Here is a 12,414-nt window from a genome sequence, read left to right as displayed (position 1 = left end):
CAGCAGCACAGATGGGAGGAGGTCAATCATTAACCTACATGGGTTTTTAATTATTCTGACTTGACAGTGCAACTGTCACGTGACCTGTTTACCAACACCAATATTATTCAATAGTTCTTTGGTTCCAGACAAATACATATCCATTCCCATGTGACCAACTTGTAATGCTTCTCATTACCATTCAACATTCCTTTAAAGCCAGACCTATTGGCAATGCCAATGCTTTTTAAGTGTGCTAATTGTATCATATTTTCTGGTGATGAGCTACTCACTCGTTGCTTTCAAAGTATCCACCCAAATGCTGTTTTCTTAGCATCTGCCTCATTCATCAAAAATAAAATGGTACTTCATAAAAGTTTATGGGAAATTGGACTTTTTCATAGTGAAGAAAAAATGTGCCACTCAATATTTATGGCAGATTAAAAGTAAAGCCTCTAAGCAGTTGCAAAGTATGACCTCTGAGGACAGTCCTGGAGGGCCCTGGAGGGCAGAGCCTCATCTCTCCACAGTTCTCAATGATGTATGCTAGACAACAGAATAAAAGTTTCACTGTCTCACCTGGACAATGTTCCCACAGTTCCCCTTTGTGTTATTAATCTGAAACGAGATGAAGTCTTCCCCCTCGATGCCTGGGCAATGGCGGTCATTGATGCGCACACCTTCCCGTTCAAAGCCAAGCTGAAAAAGCTTGCATTTTGATATAGAAACTTCCATCTGGGCAGCTTTACAAATCACCTCAGCATCGATGATATCATGTGTGTCTACAAATAAAACCAACAAGTGATGAGATGGGACATGGATTACATTTCTACACTTTCAATCACCTCTACTACAAAAGGATTCCTTATATCTAAAAATCCATGTTCCTATGTAATAATACATGTCTTTGCCCTGGCTGTACCTATATCAAAAAGGCCTTCTCGTTACACCCTATTACAGAAAGACCTCAAACCCTTCACCTTTGATCCAGCATTTTGTCTATCGCCAATGATTTGCACTTCTTTCAGTTTAGTTTTCAGCTTTGTTTATTAATGTATGTTTTTCCATCAACGCAATTGGGGAATTAATGACTGTTGCTGATCTGTGACTTAACATCTTTGTTTTTTTATGCATATTTTTTTATTCTTAATAAGCCCCCAAGTTTGTAGGTGTGGGACGAAGGGGTAGAGAGAGATACCTTTTGGTAGGTGGGCAGAATACCCATGTCACTCTCTGGTCTTTATCCAGTCCTTTACTTATTGCATTCCAACACACAAGGCCAGTGGACATTTCAGGTCTGTCCCTCAAAGCTTCCTGTCTTCTCTGATTATATTTAGTCATGCTTTCAAAATATTATTAATGGATTTTGGCTCGGTTACTTCTGCCATTTCCACCTAGTTTTTGCGGATGCTAAGTAATACTGCTAATTGCACCGCTGCAGAAACCATTGTTTCAATACTCTCAAAACATCACCTTTCACCAACACCCAAAATGTGTTCATGCACCAGGACGTGATACAGCTCACAATGTGCACCATCCAAGTAAAATTTGTGATTTCTCTTCACTCAGACAGGAGTCTCCACATGCAACACTACAGGTTCAAGTACTTCTCTCTTCCAGTAAAAGTTTGGTCACATGTCCTTGAATTCTACCTACGTTTAAGGAGAATTTCCTACTTTACTTCTCTATTTTAAAACAGTGGGGGGCAAGACAAGAACCATCACTTTGGCAACCAGCAATAATTTTTGCAATATATTTTATATGCAATCACACTCTCATGTATGATTTGCCCGAATCTGTGGCCTTCATATTGTAGGTCTATTATGCTATACTGTACCGTTTCCATAGGCTGGAGGCTCCATGCAACCACACAGTTCCCCTCCATTGTCCAGTTCACAGCTCCGGTTGGGGCAGTCGGCACCCACACAGGGATCTTCAATCACTCCTGCTAAAGAGGAGAAGAGAACGACAAAAACTTGTTTTCTACACAAAATGTCCATTTAGGGTAAATGAGAGCAAAACACTATAAACTAACTTAGAATTAGACCTCTTGCTGATATTTAAAAGCAGACTTTTCTTTAGTTGTGCAGTAAGGCAGCATGACTGGGCAGTAATCCACTTACAAAGTTTTCCCTTTCAGTAGCAGGCAGAGGTAATATTTGTTTTTATATGTAGTGCTTCACAAAGCACGTAGTTAGAGCTGGGCGGTGAACTCCACCGCATTCGCGGAATTTGCAGAGTTTTTGCACTCCGCGAGTGCAGAAAACTCCGCTGTGCAGAGCAAAGCAAAGTTTTTCCCTTGCTCGCGCATGCCAATGGTAAGTTGCCGAGCGCGATCTGCTGCGCGGGTAGAATTTCCACACTAGTGGCAGGAAGACCAACACGAACGGCAGTTCGCACCACTCTCCTCCGCTTGCGGAGTTCCGCTACTACACCCAGCCCTACACATAGTAATTTCTAGGCATAATGCACAGACCAGAGAGTAAAACATCCATGCCAGTGATTGGATATTGGACCAATTGGATGAAAATATTTTGGGCCCTTCTGTATTACCCGTATGTTGAGTGAGTGACACACGCTGCAGTATAAAAACAACCGTGTTTCATGATAGCAGATACAAATATTTGACAACAAAGCAATTAAAATATCTCAGCGACTACCAATATCATACATCTTTATGCCTAACCACCATTACAAATTATTTTTTATAAAAGATATAATAGAGAAATATTGTTTCTACCGATATCGCTAATGAGAACCTAAAGGGTTACCAAGCAAAGTCAGGGTCAAAGAGCAGTTTCTTTTGGGACATTTCAATTCACGGGTCACTTTTACGTAAAATGTACCTGGTATTGATTCCCTGCACTTGCCTTAAATTGAAGTGTGACCTGCAATTCTTAGTGATGGAACCTTGTATCTGAAACTACTTGCCAATCAAAGCTAAAATTAAACCCACATAGCATAGCTAGGGGTAACTGGTAAACATCTGTGTGTGTCAGAAATAAGCTCTAGGGTTCGGCCTCACTCAACTTGTTCTGTGAGCATCAACACAGTGTTGTAACTGAAGTACGTTGATTTAAAAAAAAAAATTTGGGCTAGGGGCAAATAGAAACTGTTAAGTTTGGGAAGCATCACATCAAATATACATATGTCAATGAGATCTTAAAACAATGTGTAAATAGCGGTAGGTTATTGTTGGCGAAGTCTGTTTAGGTGCATTGTGCTGTAAGTCAGATGAAGAGAGTTTGATACTCCCAAAGACCAACAGAACCCTGACTAGCCGGTGATGAGCAGCTCCCTGCTAGTTGGAGTTCTAGTGCTCTAGGAGAGTAAGGGTCCCTACTTGACTTACAGCAGAATGCACCTCAAAAGTGTACCTTGCACACGTGCATGGACTGCTCTCAGCTTGGAAGTATGCATTATCAAACTCTCCTCATTTGCCAGATTTCCCTCACTAGCACAGTCCCTAAAGTGAACAGGAGGCAGCTTTGGAGAGGATTCTTTAGCTTCAGAAAAAACTGATTGTTGCAATCTGGCGTCCTTTTCAGCCATTTTCTGTTGGCCCAGTAAGTCAGCCTAAAATGGCCTTAGAGTAGCATCCACCCTGGGTGGGTGATAGTCTCTGTCTCTTAGGCTTTATCCTTGCCCAGTTTTGGCCGCTGGTGGCATCTCGCTTTTGGCCCTAATAACCTGTTGTTACGACAGTAGTGAGTGGTGAGGGAGAGTTGGTGATAATGTCAATTTAAGAGGCTGGAAAAACATTAAAGCATAAGATACAGAAAAATTTAATTTGGATAAATTTCACAACTTTTCAATAAAAAACAGGAAGAAAATATTGGTATCAAATCTACATTTGGCCTATCACTGGGCACGTTTGGATATCTACGAAAATATTTTCAAAATCAGACTCAACGAGGCATATTCTGAAAATACCATTGCAAATCGACTCCAAATGCGTTTACTCTGATACTTAGGCCTCATTACAAGGCAGGTGACATTACCATGTTGAAGTGGGCCGGTGTTCCCGTATCTGGTTTTCAGCCGGCTGCAGGCCCTGATTTTAAAGCTGGAAAAAATAGCTGTTAAAATCTCTTGAAGCTTTGACTGCAATAGCAGCCAAGCCCAGTCCCCTTCCCTGCTGAGTTTTTTGTTTGGATTTTTTGAGCAAGGGGGAGCTAAATGCTACCCTCTGACAGGGCATTTAGCTCTTCCCCTCTACCCTCCCTCACCCGTCCCTCCACCCTCCTCCATACCCCAGCTCAAGTTTAAAATATGCTCCGAACAGGTGGGAAATGTGAGCATTAACTTCCACTAAACAGGGAAGTCCATGTGGTTTTGCCCCCGGAAATCCAGGGCCGCAGTTATTTTTCATTCCATGGGGTTCAACTTGTAACTGCATGGTACTTGATAAGGGTACTGCATGGTTTCAGTATCAACAGATGTGGAGTTTGAACTTAGTGGGTACTGTGCACCTTATAATGAATGATGAGCTAACAATGTCCTTCTCTAATGCCATACATGCAGACTCTAGGTCTCTTTTAGGGTTTGGCAGATAGGTTACTTCATCACAAATGTAAAGAATATCCTGTTTGCCTTACTACAAGTGCATTATATCCTATGGCATTTGAAATAAGACCGGCTGGACTAAATCAGGCCCTCTATCTTAGGTGACTGTTCAAAGGCAACATATACTTCCTACTTACAGCAATTCTCTTTTTCAATCCATTCTGTGCTTAGGATCCCGAAGGAGCGGCAAGCTTCCCCATACGCAGCCAGAGAGCCGCACAGCTGGAACTTCTTATTGTTGTAACACCCATCCAGAAAGCAGGACTCGTAGAAGGGGAGAGGGTCAAGGAGCCCATAGCATGGCTGGAAGAAGCCCTTCATGTCTGTGAGCTTCAGACAGTAGCCATCACTCTGCAGATTCTGGATGTGCACGTTGTCGCAGGTGGACACATACTGAGAGTACTGCAGCTCGTTGCAGCTGTAAGGCAAATGTTTAAAAAAAAAGGGCACAGACAACATCACAGACAAATCAATAGAAGACATTATAAGATCAGCAACTCCACCGGGTTCAATTGAACGTTTTCAGTTTAATACAGGGTTAATCATACAAATTGGTGCCTTCAGTCATACAAATATGCATAGCAAAAGCTAACAGGAAAAAAAAGAAAGCATATTTAATTTCTTATTTAGCATGCAAAATAATTAAATACATTAATAAATCTTCCTATGTATAGCTTTACTCATTGACCACCTGAGTCTTTAGCAAGTATTATGGTGAATTTGTATATGTTATTCATGTTGCATTTAGGCAGTAAAAGATCCAAAGCAAAATGTGACATCTTTTCCCTATTGTTGGGCAAAATTCATAGCCTAGACTTTAATTATTTATACATTCCAGTATTTGTAGATATGCTTCCTATTGAAAAGATCACATTTTGCTGCTATGAGTCTGAACCAATATAGTGTAATTGTCATGGATCCAGCAGTCTGAAATGAAACAAAAAGGTCTAACATGTGTTTAATTTAATGGACGAGTTTAATTTAATTGACGAATCCTGTCAAAGATCCTGATTCCACTTGTTTAATCTTTTGTTTTTGTGTTTTTATTATTATAAGTGGTAGTAGTATTATTATTATTAGTATTATTGGGGCCGATTCACAGAACTAATCTGAGATAAAATCCTAAATGTACTACTTTTGGTATTAACCAAAGGCATTTAGTAGTAGTAAATTTAGGACTCCTAACTTTACTACTACTAAATTCCTTCTGTGAATACCAAAAGTAGTAACTTTAGGATTTTATCCCAGTTTAGTAGTAGTAAGGTTAGGAGTCCTAACTTTACTACTAATAAATGCCTTCTGTGACTACCAAAAGTAGTAAGTTTAGGGTTTTATCTCAGATTAGTTCTGTGAATCGGCCCCATTGTTTTTATTATTATGTTGCTGATGTTGTTTCCAACTAGTGCTTTCTCATTAAATGATTCTCTGCTGCTCTGTTCGGGCTCTCTCTGAGAGCCTGTTGTGTAGCGCTGGCTCTCTATTCCAATGGAGAGAAAGGAGCACAGCTTTGGAAGGGATGCGGTGAAAGGAAGACACATTGGGTTGTGGGAGGCAGGAGTCCAGGCATTTTTTTATTTGGTACAGTGAGGAGAGGACATGTTAGGTATGACTCCCACATTACTTCTCTGCCCTTTATAGCAGATGAAAGCAGGTGCAGAGGATGTTTATATAACATAAAATTATAAACGGGTAAAAAGCAAAGAACTGTGTTTTTGTCATGTGGGTGTTTTGAATGACATCATAGACAATTTGAGCGATGCTCTTGTTGTCTCTTTAATGTTACTCAGAACCCCTTGAGGAAAGAAATCCGTTATTCACTGTAGGAAAGTAGGATCTGCTTTCATGGTTACCCCCACTTTTTGCCTGGTGCTATGCTGTTTCTGACTAGTCTGACTGGAATTCTGCTAATCAGGACCCCAGTCTCTGTGCTTTCTCCCCTGGACACTGGTGTACCCAAATCAGTCCCTAGTATATGGTACTAAGGTACCCAGGACATGGGTACACCAGGGGTCCTCCATGGGCTGAAGCATGTATTATGCCACCCATGAGGGGTCACTCAAACTGTAACTACAGGCCTGACATTGCAGCCCATGTAAGCTGGTGCTAGCACCACTTACGAAAGATATAGGTTGCCCTATATCTAAGGTCACTACACTTAAAACCTATAAGACACCCCTAGAGCAGACCTTTTCAATCCTGAAGGCAGGGTGCTCAGTTCTGAGTGTGAAGGTGCCCCTGAATGAGCAGGACACTCCATACAGCCTACGGAGTCCATTGACCCGGGTTGTAAGCGTGACAGCCCTTTAACATATAGAGGGGCAATGAACATCTCGAAACTGGCTGGAACGAACCCTACCATGTTTGGCAACAAAACATGTTGGAATCATACTCCCACACCATAAACGGTGTGGGAGGTATGATTCCATGCACTGTAAATCTCCCCCGGGAGGCACTCAGTGCTCCCGGTACCAGTCTTCTAGACCCGGACAGCACAACATGGCTACTGCTGACTAGAGGCACGATTCTGCCCTCCTGCTGCTGAGCCAAGCATGAGCAGGGGAAGGCAGAACAATAGGTATCCTGTCACAGGGAGGTGTGACCACCTTCCAGACAGGGTTTAGTGTATTGGGGCGGGTGGGAGCACTTGCCAGTGCCACTAAGTGTGCTTGAAGAACACATTTGGTGCCCTGCTTGCATAATCCAGTTTAAACCAGCTCAGGGAGATGTTAGCTCCTGCTCTGGCGAAAAACTGGACAAAGGACATGAGAGTATCCTCCCACTCTCCGATCCCTCCCCTGGGAGGGAACTCTGAATTGTCCCAACCCTTTCCTTAGGGTACTTAAGGGCTTACCTGAGGGTGGGTCCCTAGATTCGTCGTGAGACAAGATTCATTTCAAAACACCAATTCTATGTTGACCGTCTGGGAACTCTGGACTTCGCCCTGGGCATCAAGACTGCAACTGGAAGACTCCTGCTGCTCCTGATCTTGTTGCCCTCCTCATCTGCTGCAACGTCCATGCCTGTGCTCCATACAGGAACCTTCCAAGGCCTGTGGCCTTCCAAGATGCCTCAAGGAATCTCACTTGAAGTGAAGGAGTCACTTCCCTGCATCTGCAGGCACTACAACTAAGCTGCCTGGTCTACTGATCCTAGGCTCCCACAGACTCTGAAAGATTCAGCAACACTGGTGGTGGCTCTCCACATCTCTCAAGGCCTGCCCTGTCCTCTCACCAAGTTAGAAGCCAGTATCCCGTGTTGGAGCCGCAGGCACGTAAATCCTGTGCACCCTGTTGACTTGCTGTTGCAAAGGCTTGTTGACTTCCTTTCATCAAGATCTTCGGGCTCCAAGTAGCCCCCACCTCAAGCACCTCCAGTGACCAAGATCTTTGTCCTCACCGCATGACTTGTATCACCGGTTTGCTTCTTTGGTGGGCTGCTCGAGGTCCTCATGCGACTCCAGTGCCTCCGGCCTGTGGGTCCTTTTGGGGGTCATTTTTTAATTGTGTGGGTTCCCCTGATTGCTCGGGGCATACCCTGACTCCCCTGCTTGTGGTAAGTCACCTGGACCTTGCGGGGCCTGACACTGCACCTTCTTTGCTTTTCCCATTGTTTGCAGTTGCCAAGGTTTGTTAGGGCTCCCAACGGACACCTACCCCTCAACTCTCGACATCCGATATGAGGCAGCTCATGAATAGCTCCTGGTCTTCCAGGGCATCACCTGGTCCTCACAGCTGCAGCTCCAAGGTCACTGTCATCTCTGCTGCAGCACCCGACATCAGTGGGCATTCGTGTTCCGTGCCTTCTGGTCACTCCTGAGTGGCATAGACTCTGTCCCTCTGCTCGCAGGTACTTCTCAACTTGAATCCACCTTTGGGTTCCTTCGGACACTTTCACCTTCTCCAGCAGTGGCATCTTCCTAAAGTCCTCCTTTAAGTTCAACAGCGGTTTCTGACGACACTTCACACCTATGCACCCGGCTTCCCTGGTGAAGGTATACTGGTTCATAGCATATCAACGGGTGGGATGGCTCTCAAACATTCTGTCTTCCACTGGGTTTCTTCAGAGTCCACTAGGAAGGGTCCTTCTTCTTTAAAGTTACCACCACAACTTACCCATTTACTTGCATTGATCACGCGGTCGTGTTCCCACTCTGCACTCGGCCTTCGTGGAGCTCCTGGTTACTTACCTTGGGTGGCTTCTTGGGTCCCCGGCACTTCTTCATCTTCTGGGTACAGTCTTAATTTGAGTCGTGGTTCACATACCACTATCTTAGTATATGTTTTGGTCTCCCCCTGGTGGCGACTGAGTATTTCGTGCTACTTACCTGTTTCTATTGAAAAGTATTGTGTGCATTGTGTATATCTCCGGCTAGGAGATATCTGTATGTGTTAGTGAGTGTCTTGTAATAAATACATCTTTTTATAAATACACTCTGTGGTTCTTTTTCACGTAATCTATACCTATAAGATTATGTTCTGGTAAAACAAGCTGCTTTACACTTCTTCTGGACTAAGCCTGAAGGCTGCTCTCCACAGCTACCACTTGGAGAGCTTTCTAAGGTTGTCTAAAACCACTAAAATCACCATAAGGGTTGTCTGGATTGGTGCAGGGTGCCCACTTACGTAAGTGTGCATCATATACCAAGACAGCCTCTCATATTCATATTCACTGTTCCCAATCTATAATTCTACACATTATGTATGGCTCTCATTGAGAACCTCTAGCAAGAATACTAGATTTTAAATCCGGTTATTTACTTCTATGACGCAGCAGCAGTGGAAAAAAAAAGTTGTTTCCCACTGCTGCTACATCATAAAGGATAACAGGCCAGTCTGAGAGGGCTCTATCAGCTCTGACTGAGAGCATAAAGCACCGCTTCTGGAGGGGTAGGTAATGCACAGCGGGTGTTGGGGCTGTCAGGCATGTAGCAGGGTATTTTCTTTCACATTTAGGATAAGGAGGACAGGTTATGGTAGGTATGGCTTCTCCATTATTCCTAAAAGCTGTGTCACAAGATTTTGGGGGCCATACATAACCTAAAATTATATATAGATAAAAAGTGAATTACAGCAAAAAATTTTCACCTTGTGGTTCTGAGCGACATCAAAGAATATGTGGCCTAATGGCTAGAGCGGTCGACCTTTCAGCTGGGGAACCGGGTTCGAATCTCGGCTGGGACGCTCAACATCCTGTGATTCTGGGCATATCAAGTGATCTCCATGTGCCTAACAAAAATGAATGTGGCCGTCTGTAACGCAACTGGTTCTTATGTAAAGTGCACTGATACCTTTGGGTCTAGTTTGCGCTATAAATCCCGCCCCCCCCCCCAAAAAAAAAAATAGACCATTGGGGGCCGATTCACAGAACTACCTTAAGTCAAAATCCTAAACTTACTACTTTTGGTATTCACAGAAGTTAGGATTTTGTCTTAAGTTTGTCTTAAAACAAACTTAAGACAGACTTAAGACAGACTTAAGACAGACTTAAGACAGACTTAAGCCAGACTTAAGACAAACTTAAGACAGACTTAAGACAGACTTAAGACAAACTTAAGACAAAATCTTAAGTCTGTCTTAAGTCTGTCTTAAGTCTGTCTTAAGTTTGTCTTACGTCTGGTTTAAGTCTGTCTTAAGTCTGTCTTAAGTTTGTCTTAAGACAAACTTAAGACAAAATCCTAACTTCTGTGAATACCAAAAGTAGTAAGTTTAGGATTTTGTCTTAAGTTAGTTCTGTGAATCGGGCCCTTGGACTCTCATATTTTTAATAACAATTAGGACCCTTCGATAAAAAAAAATCCTGTTATTCACCGTTACCCATGAATTATAATAAAAATAATAATAATTATTATTATTATTATTATTGTTGTTGGTATTGCGATTGCTATTGTTATTGTCATTATTGTTGTTGTTAGTATTGTTATTGTTTGCATTATAATTAATATTATTATCGTTTTTGTTGTGTTTATGGTACTTATATCACGCTGCCTTCGAGGTACGGGTAGCGAACACAGCACAGCAACACAGAGGGAATGTATCCATATTCGTACGTGAGAATAAAGACAAAACTTTAAGAGACAATAATAAGCAGCAGCTGTAAAAGTTCTTAAAGAAGAGGTCCAAAAAGTTATCCGAATTCAAGTGGATTCTTAAAAGGTGAGGGTTTAGGGCCTTATTGTAGGAAAGCAAGTTTGGATTGCCTTTGAGTTCTTCTTTGAGGCAGTTCCAATTCTGGGAGCTTGACAGGAGAAAGTTTGGTTCAGGGTTCTTGATCTTTTTGTCATGAGATTTCCAGAAGTAGTGTCAATTTGCTTCCTGTGTTCTCTGTTGCCCTGTGGTGTGGAGTTTGCTTCTTAGGTAGGAGGACAGGTAGGCTATTTTGAGGTCAATTCTGGCCATAGGTGGCAGCTAGTAGAGGTTCCATAAAATCGGTGCAATGCTGTCTGCTTTTTTGCACCCTTCACAAGGCATGTAGCAGTGTAAGATGGCTCTGAGATGTGACACAGATGTTTGGGGAAGATCAGCTACCAGGGATTTGCCACCATCAATGTGAGAAAGAAGATCATTGTTAAAAATAGCACCATTAGTTCTGTTCATCAGTACGTACCTCATAAAGTGCGTTAACACTATTACATGTGGATCTAATGATATTTCTGAGGGCTTTAGCCACAGTTTAACTGAAGGATCCATAAAAATGCTAGTCCATATCAAACAGGAATTTTACGTAAATGAGAAGTATTACCACAAGTGTATTTGATTAAGTCAGGAACCGACATAGCACAGATGGGAAGTTTCCCACTATCTTTCAGCTGTTACGATGCAAAGAGGTTATTGGATAGTATGCCTTGTGAAAGGCTGCAATTAAGGCTAGGCTAGGATTGTGTTTACTGAACACTTACCAAAGTTATTTTTGAAAACGTGGAGAGTAAGACATGGATGATTGTTAGCTATGCATGTTTTATGAAGTATATATAGACCCTCTAGAATGAAGAATAAATCATGATGAAAGTTTAACAGTTTTATTTATTGGAATTCAAACTTATTTTGTATACTGACGACATGTCGTCATGAAAATTATGATATGCTGACAGAATTTTTAGGCTAATTTGTAAAATAAATGATGATATCAGAACAACAAAAGTATAATTGGAGATATTCAGTTTTGAAACTAAAAATAAATATAGCACCTAAAATCATAAAGCACGACTCAGTGTCATCTGGTCATGCTAGAACGGAGGAAAGTCACACGTTATCTTTTCAAAGTTCGGTGTAAAGAGTTCCATTCACAGTGGAGGAGGCCGTGAGGAGCAGGGAGAGAATCACAGATGGTGGTTGCTGTGATGCAAAAAGCAGCCAGGCGGTGCAGGCTTTCATTGCAGTAGCCCGAACAGCCAGTCGGGCGTCGTGGACAGTCATTCCTGGATTTTCACATTGGCACAAACTACGGGCTGATAGTGCTGTAGCTCTTAGTGCAGAACTCACATTGCCAGTCGTAACTGGCAGTCTCTGTAACGTGAAGAGCTGGTCTCACTGGAACTTCACATTGGCGGTCATCACAGGCGGCAGGGTCGCGGCACAAATGGGCACTTTTGCCATTGAGAAGAACCCAAAACTTCAGGATTTCACCTTTCGTCTCAGGAGGAGCTCAACTGATGTTAGCCAAGGATGGAAGACCTGGGGATGCACCTTTGGGGATGAATAGATGCCAGTAGAGCTCAGGCAGGTCAAGTTGCAGGTCCAGTGCAGCAGGTCAGCTGGTCATTTGCAGGGAGGTCTCTGTATCATGTTATGTCCCTGTAGCTCAGACAGGAGGTAAGTCAACTGACCCTTTGAGTCACTCAGGTTAGCCTGGGATGAAAGGAGCAGGTCCAGT

At 42.7% G+C, this 12,414-nt stretch overlaps 1 protein-coding gene across 1 annotated transcript in view; it reads right to left on the bottom strand.

Annotated features, from left to right (window-relative positions):
• Positions 1 to 12,414, bottom strand: part of TECTA (tectorin alpha) — a 345,850-nt gene that overhangs the window by 23,150 nt on the left and 310,286 nt on the right. Inside the window, exons 15-17 of the mRNA XM_085646453.1 lie at positions 4,683 to 4,963; positions 1,817 to 1,927; positions 559 to 761 (exon numbers count right to left, since the gene is read on the bottom strand). Of these exons, the coding sequence (XP_085502579.1) occupies positions 559 to 761; positions 1,817 to 1,927; positions 4,683 to 4,963 (595 nt within the window). The remainder of the gene's footprint in view (positions 1 to 558; positions 762 to 1,816; positions 1,928 to 4,682; positions 4,964 to 12,414) is intronic.

Source organism: Triturus cristatus, chromosome 3_1 (genome assembly GCF_964204655.1).
Source record: "Triturus cristatus chromosome 3_1, aTriCri1.1, whole genome shotgun sequence".
Taxonomy (NCBI): Eukaryota; Metazoa; Chordata; class Amphibia; order Caudata; family Salamandridae; genus Triturus; species Triturus cristatus.
The sequence above is the reverse complement of the archived record's forward strand: the minus strand, read 5'-3'. Positions and strand labels throughout refer to the sequence as shown.